Below are 21446 nucleotides of genomic sequence, written 5' to 3' on the forward strand. Positions count from 1 at the left end.
GTTTGGCTTAGTGTGTCGTCTGAACCCAGGCTCCTGATTTAGCTCTTTCCAGACAAACCACAAACTATAAACCATAGGGCAAACCTTGCTTGTGAATTGTCTGGGCAGAGCTAAATCACAAGCCCAGATACAGATGACATACTCAGTCAAACCGTGACCTAGCTTTTATGGAAGGATGAGGAACCATTGCCCCTCCAGATGTTGTCGTTTAGTCGTGTCCGACTCTTCGTGACCCCATGGACCAGAGTACGTCAGGCACTCCTGTCTTACACTGCCTCCCACAGTTTGGTCAAACTCATGTTGGTCTCTTCAAGAACAGTGTCCAACCATCTCGTCCTCTGTCATCCCCTTCTCCTTGTGCCCTCCATCTTTCCCAACATCAGGGTCTTCCAGGGAGTCTTCTCTTCTCATGAGGTGGCCAAAGTCTTGGAGCCTCAGCTTCAGGATCTGTCCTTCCAGTGAGCACTCAGGGCTGATTTCCTTCAGAATGGATAGGTTTGATCTTCTTGCTTTCCAGATCTTCTTGGCTTTCCAGAGGTTTCTTGGCTTTCCCATTTCCCATCATCCTTGGCCATTGGCTGTGGCAGCTGGGGCTGATGGGAGGAGTTGTTCAGCAACATCTAGAAAGCCAAAGGGTTTCCACCCTTGACTTGCAGCAATGCTGGGAAATGTCTAGCCTGCAGCCAATCTTGGCCAGCCAGGGGCTCAGTTGCCGCAGGAGGCCATATCTCCCAAGCCATGTTACCTGTCAATCAACTGATGTCCCTTTGCTTTATCAACAGCAGGTACCTGTTCTCAGCTTGACAGTTGATGGATTGGAGTTAAATGCTGCTCAGTTTGTCTGTGCACACCTGTTTCCTACTGAGAAGAGGCACACACCACCAAAGGAAGCAGCCCCCAGATGTTGTCTAGGCAATTGAAAGCAGAGGCTGCTCTTCTCCCCATCTGATACTTGTGAGGAAAGGGTGTACTTACTTCGGTTGTGCATGCCTGCCCCCTGCTGGGAACAGGCGTGCATTGCCAGTGCAGCAGGATTTAACTCCTGTTTGACAGCTGAAGAGTGAAGGTTGAACCCAGCCAGGAACATGCATCCTCAGCCCCAAGAATAAGCCTGTTTTTAACACACACTCTCGGCATTTCCACAACCACCTTGTGCTACAGTTCCCAAGCAAGGCCACCCACATGTAAAATGTGGCGCATCCTGATAAGGATCTGGCCCATGGAGCCAGAAAGCTTCCCCACCCCTGACCTAAAGTATTCAACTGAAGAAAACACTGTATTGCCCTTGCTTTCTTGGCAATTCACCAAAAAATGCAGGCAACGCCCCCCCCCCCCCCCGCCTCCCAAACTTAGTCTGGATTTTTAGGTCAGTTGGTCAATTTAGTAATTACCATACAGGACTGCAGGTGAGTTGAGAGACTCATAATTTTTAATTACACAGTCTCATGCTGAAAGATAACCGCAGGACTTGCATAGCACAATGGTTGAGTCCAAGCCAGGCTTCCTCAACCTTGGCCATCCAGATGTTTTGGACTACAATTCCCATCATCCCTGACCACTGGTCCTGCTAGATAGGGATCATGGGAGTTGTAGGCCAAGAACATCTGGAGGGCAAGGATGAGGAAGCCTGGTCTAAGCTCAAGAGCAGTGGATTCCCTGGGCTGCCTTAGACAAGCTAACTCTTCCTCAGACCCACTCGCTCTGTGATAAATGTGTAAACCACTTTGAGTATTCAGAAGTAGCATATAAATGTTAAGGCACTGATTTGCCACTGCTGAATATTTTTCGGTCTACCTTTCAGGCATAGGTAAATGTGATGATTTGACATAAGCCTGCACATTTTGAACCCACCGACACAATTTACAATTGTTCACGGTGATTTCTCACATCACATTTTAAACATGCAGCCGCTTAAATGCAACAAAATCATCTTCTCTCATAGTAGAGGTGAGATATGATTATGTTCAGTGTGATGTATTGTGATCTATATACCGAAAAATAATCTGAGAAAGTTGCTTAACCACAGAGATGCTCATCCTTCCTACATGCAGGAGAGGGGGAAAGGGCATTCTTAAGTGGGCAGAATTGTGAACATAATTACATTCATAACAATTATTGGGAAGTTTCTTTAAAACTTGAGTGATATAACGTGGCGTTTAATTCAGCTGCTGTGCCAGAAGGATGTGAATAGTATCAGTCCTTTTGTTGGAAGTGCTAGAATCAGCTGAAGACTTTGCTAGTGTGTGATAAATTCTTCTGATAAGAACTGAGGTTTATGGGCCTTCCCTGACAACAGGCTTTTATTTTTGTGCAGATGTTACTCAATACTTGCATGAGATCTGAATGCCTCTTTTTGCAAGGTGGCCCTTCTGTTGCCAGGGCGTTGCATTATCCCAGCACTCAGACAACAATGACATACTGTTATGAAAATGCCCTTTCTACTAACGCCCTGCTCAAAGCTAGTTGTTGCTGTATAGCAGCCACATCCAACTCCCAAGAGACTGAGATCTACTCACAGTATAAAAATATTGACAGTGATCTACCCATTGTCATTGGAGGATTGACCAGAGCAGGGTTGAGATCGCGATCAACCTGGTACTTGCATTGAGTAATGGATGTGACTAGAGCCTATTGGATAGTGTCCATTACATCACTGTTATTACAAGTTGTTCTCCTCCCCCCCCCCCTTTACATCCCTCCCATTTAGAATCCTTTAAGAAAAAGTTACTAATTCTGTTCTTTAACTTACCATATTTAGAGACTGGGGACTGTATGTTCCTCTTCAATTTTCTGCTTAGCACTAGATCAGTCTGTTTGTTTTTTATTTATGTACGCAACTACAGCAGCTCTGATTTTGTTAGCCCAAAAGTGGAAGGTGAGAGAGCTTCCTAAGAAGAAAGAATGGCAGCTTAAAATGATAGAATATGCAGGCCTACTAACAGAATAAGAGAGCAAGGAGATCAAATATATAAAGAGGAGTGGAATTTTTGGAAAATAATTGCAAGCAAGTGAAAACACTAGCAGGATTAAGGTAAGTTACAGATAGAAGCCGTGTTGGTCTGCCATAGTCAAAACAAAATTTTTTTTTTTCCTTCCAGTAGCACCTTAAAGACCAACTAAGTTAGTTCTTGGTATGAGCTTTCGTGTGCATGCACACTGTATCTGAAGAAGTGTGCATGCACACTTCAGCTCATACCAAGAACTAACTTAGTTGGTCTTTAAGGTGCTACTGGAAGGAAAAAAATTTTTTTGTTAGGATTAAGGTAAATTCAACAATAGAGTAGACCTTCTGGATACGAGCTTAATTCGTCCTGGGGGTTCGTACTTGCCCTGGAAAGTCCATATCCAGAGGCGCCACTTCTGTGCATGCGCACGGTGCGTTAGAGCACTTCTGCACACACACACACACACACACACACACACAGCACTTCTGCGCATGCGTGCGCGGCAAAAGCCGGAAGTATACACTTCCAGGTTTGTCACGTTTGCAACCTGAAATTACGTTACCCGAAGGTAACATAACCTGAGGTACCACTGTATAACATATAATAAAGAGATATAACGTGGGGACTAAATTAAATGGATTTTTTGTTAGAATATGCAGAAATTATGGGGAAATTCAAAGAACCATGGAAGGGGAAGGAGGGAAGTTGATGAATGTACAATTATAATGGTGGATATTCAGTGATGGAAATGTATATTTGAAAATTTCAATAAAAATCAGTTTTAAAAAAATAGATCAGTCTGTTTGTTATGTCAGCATTCTGCCCTTTCTACAAGAAGCTCAGAGCAGGAATTAAACTCATGTCACTATGAGATAGGTTTGGCTTGGAGATTAACTTGCCCTGAAGCTCCAGAGCAGGATCTTGAATCTCCTATCTGCCATATCTCATCCCTGCACTCTGGCACATTATACTGGCAATAAAACTAGCACAAAGTGTAGTTCTGAAGGTAAGATCTGAATATTTCTGCCGCCTAGAAAGAGCATACCACTTACGAACCAGGGAATCCTGAAAAGGAGTCGATATATGGTGCTGATAATGTCAAGGTTGCAGGTTTAATCCCCTATGGGACAACTGCATATTCATGCATTTCAGGGGATGGGACCAGATGATCCTCAGGGTCCCTTTTAACTCTACAATTCTATGCTTTATCTAAACCATTTGCTGAGGATTTCTCACTTGGGGAATTACTTCTGGGACGTATAGCCAAAGCAAACGTAGCTGTAGATCAGAATAGCAGGAAGGCCAGTTGTCTTCTCAAAACACGTGTGGCTGTTCTATGGCCAAGTTATTCCCCTTTCCAGCCAAGTTATCCCTCTTTGTCTCCCATCAGCATGTTACAAAAAGGCTCGACCACTCTTCTTCCATCAGCTTCGAGAAGGTTGGCAGTTAAAAACTTAGGTCACTAGAGAGGAATAGGTAAGAGGGGGTTATTGGTAAGCTATAAGCCATACGGGGTTCACTGGGCATCCAGTTACTATTCAGATATATAAGAGGACAATGGACTTCTGTATTAAATTTTCCAGAAGGAGCATAAAGCAGGCTCTGGCCAAGCCCCAACTTCCACTAGCTCTGCTCCATACCCTCCTTGAGTGCTTTTGCCTGGCTTGGCTATGTCCTTAAACAGTGTGATAATGTTAGGGGTAGGTGGGTGTTTGTAGGTGTGGACCTTTTTTGTCTGCTGGAACGTGGTCTCCTGTGGAAAGGCAAGGGTTTTGCATCCTTTGCTCCACCTACTTTTCCTCTGGCCACGCCCGTCATAGATGTCAACCGTCCCTTACTTGGTGGGAAAGTCCCTTATCCCAGCTCTGTGTCCCGCTGCTGTCCCTTATTGATGATGTCCCTTAAATTCCCCGGGTTTCAAAGGAAGCAGCTCCTCTCCCTCCCTCCCTGCCAGCCAGGGAGGAGGGAGGCTCCAACTGTGTTGCTTGGCTGTGCTGCTCACCCAATAAGGAGTCTAAGAACGACTGGGGGGTGGAGCTTGCATGCCTTGTGCTAATCAAATCAGCTGTGTTGCCTGGGGACTCGCCTTTGCTCAGCGCTTCCCAGCGGAGAGGTGCCGGTGGTTTCTCATGCTGCATCTCCTTTGCTGGGTTGCTGTGCTGTGGGAACAACCGCTTGAGGCTTTGTTTGGCTGCTGGCTGGGCTTTCTGCCTTTGGCTCGGAGGGGCTCAGAAGTTGAACATACCTGTGCTCGCAAAATCCCTTATTTTGGCTGCTGATCCCATATTTTCGAGGCTGCTGGTCCCTTATTTTCAAATCTGTAAGTTGACAGCTATGGCGCCCATGTTTGGCTCAGGCTCCACCCACCACTGGCTGATTGCCCCTTGAAGGTTCTCTTGGGCTACGATAGGTTTCCCACACCGGGCATAAAGAGGTGGATGTAATGCTTAAAAAGAAACTTTACAAATGAAAAAGGAATCTAGCCAATAGCTTTCAAAACTATTGAGAACATACACGAATATGAGAAACTTTATATATATCTCTAGATGTGTCTGGATAGAGAGATAGTATGCTGAGTTCTAGCCATATCTTAAAAGGTAATTGCAGACACGGTCATGAGAGTGTTCAGCTGGAAAGGAAATATCAGCAAAAACTCCAAGTGCAGGGGATGAATAATTGACAGGGCCAAGTGGAATTTCTGCGCTGGGCAACCAGAACTGCTCCATCAGCTGGCTTGGAGCTTCTTGGAGGGTGAAGTCTCCCTTCTTGAAAACAGAAACTTAAGAGCAAGGCATGCTTGTGCTGACAATAGAGGATTGATGAGAAGGAAGAGGGGCAAGCAGCGATGCTGCATAATTTAGGCGTGCCACTCCTGGTTTATGACCTTGCAGATCTTGGTTTTACAAATACTTGGCCCGATGAAATTTGCTGTCCAAATCTTTCTTAGTGCATTGCATGATTTGTTCCAATGCCTAAAGGAGGAAGAGTAGACATACCGTATTTTTTGCTCTATAAGACTCACTTTTTCCCTCCTAAAAAGTGAGGGAAATGTGTGTGCTTCTTATGGAGCAAATGCAGGCTGCGCAGCTATCCCAGAAGCCAGAACAGCAAGAGGGATTGCTGCTTTCACTCTTGCTCTTCTGGCTTCTGAGATTCAAAATATTTTTTTTCTTGTTTTCCTCCTCCAAAATCTAGGTGCATCTTGTGGTCTGGTGCATCTTATAGAGCAAAAAATACTGTATTTTTTTTATCCCCCCCCCCCACCAGCTGAGTCCGTAGACACATAAATATGCATGTAGGACTCCATGACTAAGGAACTGAAGAACAATCGGGGGAGCTGGGCAGAAAGCTGAGCTGAAAGTGTGAATTTCAGTCTGGAAAACTGCAACTAATGTGAGAGAACATGTAACATACTAAATCCATATATGTCAACATATTGGTGGTGGTTGTGTGCCCCTGGCGGAGCATCTGTCCCCATTTCTCACCCATCCAAAATTATGATATGCCTGTTGCAGTGTCTTTCTCTGCTTTCACTCTAGCTCTTTGTTAGCAGAAAGTACACCTGGGGCAATTTATAACTCTGTCACAAAAGAGACCATCCCTTGGTCAGAGAGACAAGGTCCCAGATTTCATCCCTGGCACTGGGATGCTTTTACCCACAGAGTGGCTTACACCTGCCTATTTCATTTTCTAATATATTCAGTTTCGTAGTGGGAGCGCAGGGAACCCTGGGGGCATTGGAGAAAGTTGGGAGAGTTTTTCGAGACACAGTTGGAAACGATAACTTGTTGCATTGCACATCTGACAAAGTGAACTTTGCTCCACAAAAGTTTGTGCTGTGATAAAATGTATTAGTCTTTGTTGTTGTTGTTGTTGTTGTTGTTGTTGTTTAGTCGTTTAGTCGTGTCCGACTCTTCGTGACCCCATGGACCAGAGCATGCCAGGCACTCCTGTCTTCCACTGCCTCCCGCAGTTTGGTCAAACTCATTCTGGTAGCTTTGAGAACACTGTCCAACCATCTCGTCCTCTGTCGTCCCCTTCTCCTTGTGCCCTCCATCTTCCCAACATCAGGGTCTTTTCCAGGGAGTCTTCTCTTCTCATGAGGTGGCCAAAGTATTGGAGCCTCAGCTTCAGGATCTGTCCTTCCAGTGAGCACTCAGGGCTGATTTCCTTCAGAATGGAGAGGTTTGATCTTCTTGCAGTCCATGGGACTCTTAAGAGTATTAGTCTTTACGCTGCCCCAATTCCCTTTTTGTTTTTGCTGCAACAGAGAAATACAGGATTTCTTTGGACCTTTTAATTGCATTGTCTGTGGAACTGTGATGCTTGCTTCCTTTTGCCGTGCACGGTTTCAAATAGAAACTAGATTGCAGATGTGTCCAGATGTCATCTAAATAGCCCTCAGTTTTGCCAACCAGTGCTATGGAATCGAGGCATTAATTCTGGGCAGGAAAAGTTCTTGATTGCTTCCAGCAATTTATGTTGAAAAAAAGAAATTTATAACCTGCCTGTGTCTTTTTCATGTGCAGATGGCTGTGGAAGGAGGGCAGGAACAGGCATCCGAGCCTTCCAAAGGGCGTTGCCTGCGGCGCACCGTGAGTGTTCCTTCGGAGGGTCAATTTCCTGACTATCCACCAGAGGGAGCTACCAAGCTTGGTAAGCTATACCAGTAGAACACGCAATGTAGCTTTCGAAGCTAAATTTCCATGAGAAACTGCACTCCATTGCAGAGTACTATAATCTTCCTGTTTGAACAGGCAGCACTGGAGGGGTGTTCCAGTGAAGACCATATAGCACTGACACTGTCAGTTAATGTTGGGCAGCTCAATAATTCCAAAGTGTTCGGATTTAAAACTGTTTATCCCAATAGCACGGTATCTTCCATGGGCGGTTTAAAGTGACTCCAACTACTTGTGTGAGCTGCCTAGTTTTGTTTTCATTTTTTATTTGTGCCCTTGGCGCTTGCAAGTAATAAACCGAAACCTGTGCTTTGTTCTGAGATTTCCACTGTTTTGTCATAGCACCCCCCACTCAGTTTAACATAAAAAGTTTTAATAAGAGTCTATTGGAAACCAGTTTATGATAAAATCATACTTTTTCTGCAGGGGCGGGGCTGTCCCCCTTGAGAACTGTTGAAGGGAGTGGGAAGAGCTAAGAAGCAAGAGTTTGGTGTCCCCAAGGCTTGTCGCAAGAGTCTCATTCTCTCTGTCTTTGGCTTGGGAGTTGGTGTCTTAAGTACCACAGCTCTGGCTTCAAGCACCATATATGATAATAATAAATAACAATAAATTTTTATTTATACCCTGCCCTTCCCGGTTCAGAAAACTGGGCTCAGGGCGGCTAACAACAAATTTAAAACACTTAATTGATGCAACAAAAAACAGCATAAAATACAATATAAAATGTGAATCATAAATTCAGAATTCAAAAGTCAATTTAGGGGCAAAATCCATCCAATAAACATTAGATGATCACCAAGGCTAGCTGGCTAAATTAGTCCAATTTGGGCCAGCGAGGAGACCAGGGGGAGAATTAGCTGTGGGATCCCAGAGCGGGTAATCTTCATAAAAAGGGGAGGGGGATGGAAGGAAGGGGAATAAAAGATCAGGCTATGTTCAAATTGTAAGCCAGGTGGAATAGTTCTTGTCTTACAGGCCCTGCGGAAGGAAGTTAAATTCTGCAGGGCCCTGGTCTCATGGGACAGAACATTCCACCAGGTCGGAGCCATCACTGAAAAGGCCCTGGCCCTGGTGGAGGATAATATGACTTCCTTAGAGCCCGGGACCTCTAAACTATGATTATTCATGGACCTTAAGGTCCTCTGCAGGGCATACCAGGAGAGGCGGTCCTATAAATACATAAACCCTGTTTTATCATTGGTGAGCCAAACTTGACATAATGGAAGCGGTCATGGCTGGCTTCTTCATTCTCATGCCTGTGTTCATTCATTGCCTACAGACAAGGGCCAAATAGAACACAGTGGTTGGGGGGGCGGGGGGGGGCAGTTGCATTTGTTTGTTCCCATGTTTGTCTCATTTATGTACAGAGTGAGCAGACCTCTGTTTTTTAGCAGCACGTTTTGTGCCTGGGTGAGGGGAGATGTATCCCGGAAGCATGCACTGAAAGAAAAGGTAAAAAAGGTAAAGGTAAAGGGACCCGTGACCATTGGGTCCAGTCGTGACCGACTCTGGGGTTGCGCGCTCATCTCACTTTATTGGCCGAGGGAGCCGGCGTACAGCTTCCGGGTCATGTGGCCAGCATGACTAAGCCGCTTCTGGCGAACCAGAGCAGCGCACGGAAACGCCATTTACCTTCCCGCCGGAGCGGTACCTATTTATCTACTTGCACTTTGACTTGCTTTCGAACTGCTAGGCTGGCAGGAGCAGGGACCAAGCAACTGGAGCTCACCCCGTCGCAGGGATTCGAACCACCGACCTTCTGATCAGCAAGTCCTAGGCTCTGTGGTTTAACCACAGACACACCAAAGACAAGAGTCAGTTGTTAAATAAATAAAGCAACAAACCTGCCCCCTCCTGTGCCATACCTTGCCACACCCTATTGCTTTGGGTACTTTTCTCCTCAGTGATACACTTGTCCAAAGCAAGATATAAGCTGGGCTGGCGTGAGAAGTACCCGAATATAATGGCAGAGGAGGGCACACTTTTTGAGTCTAAATATCAGATGCCACCACTGGCTGTGTCAACAGGCAGGGACTTAGGCATCGTCCATTGTGTCATGTTTGGCCCTTGGAGGCTGGTCACCTAAGGAAGGCCTCTCACCTGTTAGCTGACAGGTAAAGGTAAAGGGACCCCTGACCATTAGGTCCAGTCGTGACCGACTCTGGGGTTGCGGCGCTCATCTCGCTTTATTGGCCGAGGGAGCCGGGTCATGTGGCCAGCATGACTAAGCCGCTTCTGGCGAACCAGAGCAGCGCACGGAAACGCCGTTTACCTTCCTGTCGGAGCGGTACCTATTTATCTACTTGCACTTTGACGTGCTTTCGAACTGCTAGGTTGGCAGGAGCAGGGACCGAGCAACGGGAGCTCACCCCGTCGCGGGGATTCGAACCGCCGACCTTCCGATCAGCAAACCCATGGCTCTGCGGTTAAACCCACAGGTTTAACCTGACAGATACAGGTTATATATGCCATACCTGTATGGTCTGCCTCTGGCTTCTCACACGAGGACTCTTTGTTTCTCTTTCTGAGTGTACTTTGCTGAAATGACATCACTGAGTGACTCACTTGAAAAGAGCTCAAATATATATATTTAAAGGACACTCTGATCTTTTGGCAGCAGCATACATATTAGTGACTTCCTGTTGACGGGAAGAATGCATCAGAGGTTGTTTGTCAGTTTTGCTCTTCCATCTTTAATCAGCAAATTATGTGGCTAGCAAACTGTACTTGTGGCTTAGTGATTAGCATTTTGCAGTTACACTCATAATTACACTATTTCTGAAGCACCTGCCTTGTGTTTCTCGACAAGGTGCTGATCTCGGAGCCTTTGCAGAGACGTAAGTAGGTATTGTTAGGAGAAAGAAATGCTGTCTTGGCTTTTAAAGGAGATAGGAAATGGCGGTTCGAATCCCTGCAGCGGGGTGAGCTCCCGTCTTTCGGTCCCAGCTCCTGCCCACCTAGCAGTTCAAAAGCACCCCTAAGTGCAAGTAGATAAATAGGGACCGCTTTATAGCGGGAAGGTAAACGGCGTTTCCGTGTGCTGTGCTGGTGCTGGCTCGCCAGAGCAGCTTCGTCATGCTGGCCACGTGACCCGGAAGTGTCTCCGGACAGCGCTGGCCCCCGGCCTCTTAAGTGAGATGGGCGCACAACCCTAAAGTCGGACACGACTGGCCAGTACGGGCAGGGGTACCTTTACCTTTACAACAATTAACAAGCGAGACACATTGCTAAACTGAGAAATGAAATTAGGATTCAAGGGCATTTGATTCTACCTCTTCTACCTCACAAATTAGTTGATTGAAATGGAGGGTGGGCAGCCATTGTTCTCAGGGTGAATTGTAGCCAAAGCATATCAGGAGACATTTATATTTCTATAGCCCATGGATTCCAAGGGCAATGTAACCAGCCTGGAGGCTGAATGAATGCCGTCCTAAGAACTTTAACCTCCTTGCCCATTTTGTTAACATGTGCAACCAAAGTGGGGGAAAGCCCGCTGGCATGACGGGATAGTCCATATTTTCTGCAGCATATTTCATATGGACTATATTGGGGCTCACCAACTTTCTTAGAAATTTGTAGGGGGAACCTATTGTGGACACCACCAGAAAATGGCCACCATGGGATCGTGGCTTAATGAAAAAGAACAAGTAACTTGCACAATAACAGGACTGTTCTTAAACCGAGGTACCACTGTATATCAGATATTTTAAAGGGACTAGATTTTGTAGGCAGCACTGCGACAGTGCAAGGATGGAAAGAACACATCTCTGGAAAATAAAAGATCGTGAATGATGGCCGAAATACATAGCTTGGAATTATGCTCACTGTTTTTCCGATAGTTTAGTTAGTTTAGGATTGCTTTTTTGGGAGAATCTCCTTGTTTGAAGGGCATGCTTCGCAGTGAGCTGAATACTTAAGTGTCCCCCTTAAAGATGACAATGAGAGCTGATCCCGGGGAAGGAGAGCGTTGGAGCTGGACGTGACTGAAGTGAAAAGGAGAAACAGATGGCAGCCAGCAGCATGTGCTAACAGCAACAGCTGCACCCAAAATAGCTTTGGAATGGACACCAAATGCTGAAAGCACAAGAGGATAGACCAAATTGCTAGGATAGAAACTGTAATGCAGAATTTCCAGCGCCACCTCCGTATGTGTGCACATGCAGTCTATATAATTGTCTTATTATATTTTATGAAGGGTGGTGGCCGAACTTACTGCTTAGGGATCTTGAGCTAGATTTATTATATACATTATCCCATGTAGTTCAATGGCCAAGTTGTTTATTTGGAGTCCTGGATTCAAAACCCCTGTTTAGACGTGAGTGTGGCAGTTCATAAAAGCCCCGGTGTGGCCTTTGTGAGACTGTAACCCTTCAGTCAGCATATGGGGCGAATGGGTTGCATGTTAGAATGCTCTACCAGAATGAACAAAATGTCTCTGAACCTAGAAAGAAAAGGAAGCAGAAAGGCTAAGCTAGAACCCTTTCCGTTGATCCATCTCAATAACTGATCACAATATATAAACCTATGCAGCAAATGCACACTCGGACCCCTATATTTAATCCATGACCATAATCGGGAAAATTACCAAATTGCAAACAGTTTGCGTTTGCTTCATTTGTAGGTAATTATTGCACATCATAGTTACGACTGGGGCCTCTGTGTTCATCACCCTTTCAGCTGTCCCTCATTATTTTAATTACATTTCTGATTTCAAGGGACAAGGATCTGGGACATTCTGATACAGTGGTACCTCAGGTTACATATGCTTCAGGTTACAGACACTTCAGGTTACGGACTCCGCTAACCCAGAAATAGTACCTCGGGTTAAGAACTTTGCTTCAGGATGAGAGCAGAAATCGTGCTCTGGCAGCGCAGTGGCAGCAGGAGGCCCCATTAGCTAAAGTGGTGCTTCAGGTTAAGAACAGTTTCAGGTTAAGAACGGACCTCCGAAACGAATTAAGTACTTAACCCAAGGTACCACTGTATTCTGGTAATCAATATAGTTCTCTGGTCCTCTTGGGTGGGGGGGATCTTGTTACACTTTTTGAACTTGTTCTCCATGTGGAAAGGTTTTGGTTTTTAATCCTGTTGTACATTATGAGGAACTCGATCAGTATCTGTTGCAAACCACCTTAGAATCATAGAATTGTAGAAAGGGACCCAAGGGTCATCTAGTCCAACCCCACTGCAGTCCAGGAATCCTGCTCACAGCCGCCCCCGAATGGGCTCAAACCAAAAACTTTCTGGTTTTAACAGCAAAGCCACTGGGGGCTCCTTGTGTGTGTGTCTTGAGGTGGGAAAGTGTGGGCCTTTTTAAAAAAGGATACTTCCTAATGCACTGATTTCCACAGTAAATTAATAGCCTTTTTGAACTAGTCTTTTTAGTACATCATTTACAAGGCCTTCATATTCTGAGTATTCTGTTTTTGAAAATCTATAGGGTTTCTGGGTGGTGTAGTTATCCCCCAGAATCTATTGAAAGTGCAGCTTAGGGGAAATATCTCCCTAATAATGGCTTTGGTTACCAGGAAAGAAATACTGTGCGGTGCTGAAGCTGTAATTAGTAACAACAAAGCCTGCTGTTGCTTCTCTCTCTAATTGGAAAGAAGGCAAAACATGGTTTGGGGGATTCCCTTGTGTTTTGGAAAGCTGTAATTGTTGCAAATGAGGGAAAGTCAGGCCTGAAATGAGTCCTTGGGAAGAGAAATTAATGACCATGACCTGTTGAGAAGTTTACTTTTTCTGCATCTTTGCATATGCCAGATTTTAGTGTTTGTTCACTAGGGACTATCAGCTCTAGCAAAAGGCAAGGGGAGTGAGAACAGGCACTGGGAATCTTCTAAGTGCCTTAAGATTTGTTGTTGTTTTTAAAATAATTTATTTAAAATAATTTATTATTATTATTATTATTATTATTATTATTATTATTATTATTAAAAAATGAATGAATACTAGGTTCTCACACTCCATATAGAGATATTTTCTTTGGTTAGAGATGTTTTTTTACTTGTTTCTTATTGATAATGAATGATTTTTATTATTTTGGTTTACGGATCTCAAGTCTGCTTTCGTAATCCAAAATGGTGATTTCCCCCCACCCAAAGTAACCCTTTAGCTCAGGCATGGCTGAACTTGGCCCTCCAGCTGTTTTGGGACTACAATTCCCACTATCCCTGACCACTGGTCCTGTTAGCTATGGATGATGGGAGTTTAGCAAATGAATCGAGTATCCATGGTTGTATCCAGTCATACAGTTGGAAGGCTCTCATTTATTTCGATTAGGCTTACACAGGAGGTATTTCTAGTAGATTGATAATGCTATTTGGATGTCTGAGTCTTGGGCCACCCCTTCTGATGGTAAAATATGTACTTGTGACTTTGTCTTCAGTGATGCCTTGTTGTCTGCTGCCCTGCCATAAGGTTGAATAGCTTCTTTTGCCCTATAAAGTACAGTGGTTCCTCGGTTTTTGAACAGCTTAGTTCACAAACACCTTGGAACCTGAACGCTGCAAAACCAGAAGTAGGTGTTCCGGTTTTCAAACTTTTTTTCAGAAGCCGAATGTGCTCCATTTTGTGTCCCCTTGTTTCCTGTTGCGCTGCTATTTTGTGTCCCCCCCATTGTAATTAAAGCCTTCCGTTTCCAATTGCAGTGTTCTGAGGTGATATTTGGAGCTTATATTTGGTGCTTTTGTTTTTGTTATTTTGCGTTTTTTGTTTTGAGGCTTTTTCAGTTAATTTGTTTTTGTGACTGTGTGGATCCTAGTTCAGCTACTGATTGATTGATTGAGTGAGTGACTGCGGAAATGGATAAAAGCCCCCCATCCAAACAATGACTATCATCAGTGCAGGGAAGAAGAAAAAATTACTTTAATTTTTATCGTCTACAATACTGTTTCATTTATTTTATATTACTGTACATCAATTATTGCTTTCATTTTATGGATCAATGGTCTTGTTAGATAGTAAAATTCATGTTAAATTGCTGTTTTAGGGGTTGTTTTTAAAAGTCTGGAACGGATTGATCCGTTTTGCATTACTTTCTATGGGAAAGCGCGCCTTGGTTTTGGAACGCTTTGGTTTTGGAACAGACTTTCAGAACGGATTAGGTTTGAGAACCAAGGTTCCACTGTATTGTTTTGCCCTTGCATCCACATCTCTGTTATAAGTTGGCTGTTCAAGAGCCCTTAACATCTAACAGAGACAGAGGGGGATTTCATTCGGAGAAACAAATTATTCACACTCTGCATCCTTCCCTCCCGTTTCTCAGTTGCTCCAGTTAAGGTATCAGGAGTGATTATGTGCATGTGATTTCTTGTTGATTTGCGCTTACCTAAGGACCTAGGACTTGCCTATCAGAAGGTCGGCGGTTCGAATCCCTGCTACGGGGTGAGCTCCCATTGCTCAGTCCCTGCTCCTGCCAACCTAGCAGTTCGAAAGCACGTCAAAGTGCAAGTAGATAAATAGGTACCACTCCGACGGGAAGGTAAACGGCGTTTCCGTGCGCTGCTCTGGTTCAGAAGCAGCTTAGTCATGCTGGCCACATGGCTCGGAAGCTGTACGCCGGCTCCCTCGGCCAATAAAGCGAGATGAGCTCCGCAACCCCAGAGTCGTCCGCAACTTACCTATTGGTCAGGGGTCCCTTTACCTTTAAGGACCCTAGAGGCAGTCATGAAGATTCCCCACCTGACTATGAACAGAATGGGCCCACCCATTAGACAAAGGGAACACCTTGCCTAGCCGATGGATGGAAAGCAGTGGTAGATCACCTTCCATGCCATTTCCTCCTGCCTGAGGACCAGCCTGCTTCTGTTTGACCAGCTGGCTACCTAGCTGATGGGCTGCCTTCTGCCTCTTCCACTGCTACTCGCCAAGCAGCAACCGGTTGCTAGGCTTCTAGAAGTGTTGCTGCCATCTGTCTGCCATAGCAAGAGCGAAGGGTCCTTCCTCGCATTGTTGATGCCATGGGAGAGCTCCATAGTTTATTATAGCAAAACTGACCAATATTTGTCACTGCAAAGGTGGCAGTTCCCAGGCACTCTCAAAGACTGCCCATAATTCTTCACTCTGAGGAAAAGCCCTTTCTTCTTCAGAGTGACATGGCTTCACAAGCAGGAGCTGGTGTGCAGAGAGGTGATAGTGGCTGGTCTGTCTTGCCTCAAGTGGCAAAATGTCCTGTTTTGGCCCTGACTGTAAGAGAAGCCCTCAAATTTGAGAATGTAATCATGGAAGCTGATTGAACAATCCGTTTCTCCCTCATCCCACAAGCATAGAATTGAAAAGTCACTTCCTTTCTATAGAAGGATGCCCTTGGAATAAGGGAGCAGCTGTCCCTCATGTTGATGTGAGTATGCTTGAAGTTTGGGACTTATCTGGATGTTGTTAATGTACAGATCTGCTGGCATAAGTCATGTATCTTCCTGAGCTTCCTGAGGAGGTGGATTCTGCAATGAGTACTGAGGGGGAGACATTGGGCTTGCCACTTCTCCCCCCCCCACCCCCACCCCCCATGGTCTATCTTTCCTGGACTTAAAGTGATTTCATCCTAATGAATTGCAAACAAGTTATGAAGCTAGTACAGTGGTGCCTCGCAAGACGAAATTAATTCGTTCCGCAAGTTTTTTCTTCTTGCGAGTTTTTCATCTTGCAAAGCACGGTTTCCCATAGGAATGCATTGAAAATCAATTAATGCGTTCCTATGGAGACCGCCTTCAGACCAGGACTTTTCTCCCCACCGCCAGCCTTCAGAACAGCCTTCTGAATGTTGGCGGTGGGGAGGAAAACCTTCCTCCCACCGCAAGTCTTCAAGACAGGTCCGGGAACAGAGGAGAAGCGCTGCGCTTGTCATGAAGGCTTGCGGTGGGAGGAGGGCTTTCCTCCCCACCGCCAACATTCAGAATGCTGCGCGCCTTCTCCTCTGTTCCCGGACCTCCCACCGCAAGCCTTCAGGACAGGTCCGGGAACAGAGGAGAAGGCGCGCTGCGCTTCCCCGCTATCCCCGGAGATTTCCCTATGGGCTTTCGTCTTGTGAAGCAAGCCCATAGGGAAATTCGCCTTGTGAAGCCGCTAAAAATCGGAAAACCCTTTCGTCTTGCGGGTTTTTCGTTTAGCGAGGCATTCGTCTTGCGGGGCCCCACTGTACTTGGTAGTAAATTGGAAGCTTGGTGAGTGGGAGATGAGATATTAGCACTTAATGTGTCTCTTCCTGTCAAGATCATCACAGTACTAGATCTTTCTTGTTGGAATAGAGGTACTAGCTGTTGTGCACATTTTAAAAAATTTTTTACAGAAGGAGAGGAAGTGGCAAAGCGTCCTATGAATAGTGCTTGGTATTGAAGCTTCCCTAGATGAATGCAGTATAAAACAGAGGCTGTAGAAAAGAAATGCTTAATTCTAGTTTAAATTCAATAGAGATAAGGGAAGGCTTCTGCAGGCATATGTTTGTCTGTGGGTATCATGTTGGCAGTGGACATTCTCAACAACAGAGGCCCATTTTCAGCTTTGGAACGTCTTCTAGGGCCAATACTGATAAGACCAAGCTTGTGTTAATGATTAATTATTAGCAATCACAATTAAATCCATATTCAATTTTATTAAAAACCAAGGCAATGAAGACTGCAGTGGAAGAATCTTGGAATTGTAATGCAGGAATCTCAGCTAGATCATCCATGACAGACAGCTATCCAACCTCTGCTTGAAACCTCCAAGGAAGGAGGGTCCATCACCTCTTGTTCGAGTCTGTTCCACTGCTGAACGGCTCTTACTGTCAGAAAGGTCTTCCTGGTTAGTTGGAGTCTCATTTCTTGTAATTTGAAGCCATTGGTTTGGGTCCTACCCATGTGAGAGCCCTTTAGATATTTGAAGGTGGCTATCATATCTCTTCCCAGTCTCCTCTTTACCAAGCTAAGCAATATCCAACTCCCTCAACCACTACTCATAAAGCTTGGTTTCCAGAACCTTGATCATCTTGGTTGCCCTCCTCTGCACATGTTCCAGCTTGTCAATATCAGATGAGTTTGAACAAGGGCTTAAAGAAACATGTCACAAAGATCCCAACTTCAGGAGTTGCTGTACATCTTTGAGGACACAACTAGACATGATCCATGAACATGGGCGTGATCTCTCACATTTAAAAAGGGGGAAGCATGATATGTAGTATTTTAAACCTATACATTAAGGCACATTCTGTTTTCAGGATGTTTAATGGATCACTTCCCTTACAACCTAAAAAACTTAGCTGCTGCTTTCTGTCTTTGCACACTGAATGTAAATCCAATTTCTGTGAATTTTGCTGTCCAAGGGAGAGAGGATAAAACTGAGTCATTGTCTTGCTGAGCTGCTAGATCCATACTGCTTTGCTTTGCTATCAGGTGACCAGTCAGCTATATAGAAATTCTGCCTGGCTGCTAAGGGAAAGAATCTTTTCAGTTCTTGGAAGAAGAGACAGCAACAAAAAATGACTGATTAAGTAATACTCCGGTGCCTGTGTCTTGGAATGTATGCCCAAAATCACTTTCTGCAAGCTGCTGCTGAGCTCTCCTGGCTGGAGAGATGATTGCACGAATGAAGCCAACAGTTCACGCATCTCCAGGTAAAAACTAGACGAGAGAACAGTAACCTAAAAGATGCCTAGTAATAGATTAGTCGCCAGTATTTCTGAAGTTCAAGGTGCTGTGTACCTGGAACAGTTGAAACTCAGTTATTCTACTTATTCATTCCAGGAGAGATTAATAATAAATACTTTATGCTTATTAATGCTATGGATGAATAATAGATTTTACGTGTTGGTGCACTAGGATAATGACCTCTTTAGTTGTGTAGTGCAGTTAAGTCTTAAAATGATTGACTGCTAGAGGGCTCAGACTTCTCCTTGAGCAGGATTGAGCCCCCTTTATCTGATGAGGTATCAGCTGTGAACCTCGGTTATTCAAAGAATCTGCAATGCACCAGTTGGGTTAAGTCAGCAGAATACATCTATTTTGGATGGGAGAAGGGAAAACTTTTGAAGCAGTTCCAGTGAAACAGATGGAGTTATCAAATTATCTCAATCTTTCACATTGGGGGTCTATTTGGAAGATAGGTAGGAGCTGTAGGTTAAGGTGCCTGATAAGTCAGACGATTCAAGTTAGTTTTTTCTATGTTACTTTTCTGATTTCTTGTTAGCATGGAGAGACAAAACTTCTAGCTTTTGTTAACTATTAAAGGATGATCGTGAGAATCCCTACTTTATCCAAAAACTGTAATTCTCAGAGTTACTCGGGGAGAGTGATTGATGATTTTCAAGTATTCGGTTTAGATCTGTGCCATAAGCTGAGAATGTTGTGGCCTATGGAACACATCATACATTTAAAGCACATGTCTTCCTTGAAAGAATCCCGGGAACTATTGCTTTTCCCTAACAGAGCTACAATTCCTAGCTCTTTAAACAAACTACAGTTCCCAGAATTCTTTAGGAAAAATCACATGCTTTAAATGTGTGTTGAATGTGCTTTAAATGTATTGTGTGAATTTGCCTTGAGTCACAAATATCTGAAATGAGATACTGAAATTCTAAAACTATAATTTAACATCTAGGTAAATGGTCTTGTTTCCGGACGCCAGCAGTAGGTCTGACCTGTCATATGTATGCTGTTTCATATACTGAGTTACTTTTTAAACTGATGATATTGTATTGTAGAACAGTTACAGTTTTTCATTCATCTTTAAACAAAAGAACAAAACTTCATTGGCTTTTAAATCAGTGAAGGGGAGGCTCTTGCAAAATGCAACAGGTACAGTAGAGATTACAGCACTGAGTAATAGTGTGAGGAGGAACTGAGCAGGGATGCTTCATATGGGAATCAGGGTATTCCAACCAGTTCCCCGAATTGCATCTGTAACGGTGTGTAACCTCCGAGGACCTTGCCACCCCCCATATTATATTACATAGAGATGGATAACTTTCTCCCTTTAAAATCTGTGCAGTTGAAATTAAGAATCACGGCTCCAGGTCCTGTGCACCTAATGCCAAGTTTGGCCCTAGAACAAATTTATCTGTTTAAAACGTAAATCCCTGTAGAGCAAGGATTAACTGGAGTATAGACACATAATCTTAACTCTCAGTACACTGGGTCCATAATCCCTGCATTTTTATTCTTAGAAAAGCATTTACCATCCCACACGAAATAAATCTCTTTAGAAAGGTTTTTAAGTTTTTGTCATTTGAACAGGTGGCTTGTTCCTTTTCTCATAAGTAAATGCAGGACAAAAGGATTAACACCCCATTTCCAGAGAGCGACCCCTCCTAATTTCCCTACCCATAGATTTGGGGATAGAACAAGTTGATGCCTTGCTGATGAAAGTAGGCAGTGCCCTACATCTGATTTATTTTAATAGATACTTGTTGCTAAAATAGATCCTGTCTCATGCAGATGACCTTGTTTTTCAGATTTTCTTCTTAAATCTTCATACTAGCCAAGTGTGCTGTTTAACTAAATTGAGTTTAACTAAGGTTAAATATTTTAATTGATTGGTTGATCAACTGATGTTCTAGTTGATTACATCAGGGGCAAATTTTAATTGATGGGTCAAGAGTCAGTCGTGCACTTCTATTTTAAAGAGTCTTTTGGCAATTGTATGTAGTATGAAATGAATAAGAAAATGTTAAAGATGACCTTATAACAAGGAGTAGTACCTTTACCTGTAAGTTACCTGATAGTTCAGTGCCTCAAACAGGAATCCATTTCCCAGCCCTGGCAATATGCACGTTTATTAAATCTAATTGATTTAGCCAAAAGATCCAATGGCAAATGGGACTAATCAAAACAGTCCTTTGATTGATGGATGTTAGGAAAGAGTGGACGAGGCAGGGGAACGGATCCAGCTGGTGGATCTGACTGCCTATGAACTTTCAGGTGGTTTAAACTGCCACTGGTTTAAATAAGGTTGATTAAATCGGCCTAAAATTAAAACAATTTGACGAACAATTTGAGTCTTTCGTTGGAGAAAGCAAGGCAGAACATGTTAGCTATCTTCATATTAGGAAACAAACCCATGTAACAGGCTTGTAAATTGCCACTGTGCAGTGGCAAGTAAAGATCACCTTTAGCTGATTAGGGGTTGCAAAACCAAAGCGTGACCCTATTGTGGTCTGCAAACTTCCAATGAGCTGTCCTGAACTCAACCAATTGGAAGGCTGCATCATGAATGTGCTTGATTTTTGTGGAAGACTCTTTGTTGCCCAGTGGTAATGAATTGACTCAGCATGGCATCAGCATAGGTTTCATAGTTTTACACAGTTTTACACAGATGTAAGTCCTACAGACATTGGTTAGATTCATTCATGGTCAGTTGTGAGTGGAGTTGCAGCCTTAAACCATCTTTCTTTATGGAGTTGGGTCATAGTTCAGTGGTAGAGCACATATTCAGAAGGTACCAGGATCATTCGTTAGCATTCCCAGTTAAATAGGTTTCAGGTAGCAGTGCTGAGAAAGGCCTCTACCTGAGAGCATGCAAAATCCTGCTAGTTAGACCCACGGTGTTCACTCAGCGGAAAGCAGTTTCGTATGTTCATATATTTGGTAATCCTACTCAGTGGCTTGAGTGATATCCTGACACACACTAATTAATCTTTGTAGCGCCTCTAAGCATCAGACGTTTTAAAAAGTTACTGAAGCAAGGTGGTTTTTATTGGATTTTGAGATCCTGCTGCAGCCCTAAGGATTTGGTTAACATGCTTTGGAAACATAAAAGCTCAAGCATGTCCTTAATTATGAAACAGCTTAAACATGAGCTGGAAACTTGTTCCACCATGATTAGAGGATAGTTTTTATTTTTAAAAAATACC

The 21446-nt window shown here is 44.0% G+C and overlaps 1 protein-coding gene across 11 annotated transcripts in view; it reads left to right on the forward strand.

The window, feature by feature from the left end:
* RASAL2 (RAS protein activator like 2) overlaps positions 1-21446 on the forward strand; it is a 221868-nt gene that overhangs the window by 95407 nt on the left and 105015 nt on the right. For all 11 annotated transcript variants that reach the window (XR_014549872.1, XR_014549873.1, XM_083621541.1 and 8 more), the window contains exon 3: positions 7475-7601. Coding sequence is in view for 9 of the 11 variants with exons in the window: in XM_083621541.1 (XP_083477667.1) it covers positions 7475-7601 (127 nt within the window). In the remaining 2 variants the exon portion in view is untranslated. The remainder of the gene's footprint in view (positions 1-7474; positions 7602-21446) is intronic.

Source organism: Podarcis filfolensis, assembly GCF_964270895.1.
Source record: "Podarcis filfolensis genome assembly, chromosome: 6".
Taxonomy (NCBI): domain Eukaryota; kingdom Metazoa; phylum Chordata; class Lepidosauria; order Squamata; family Lacertidae; genus Podarcis; species Podarcis filfolensis.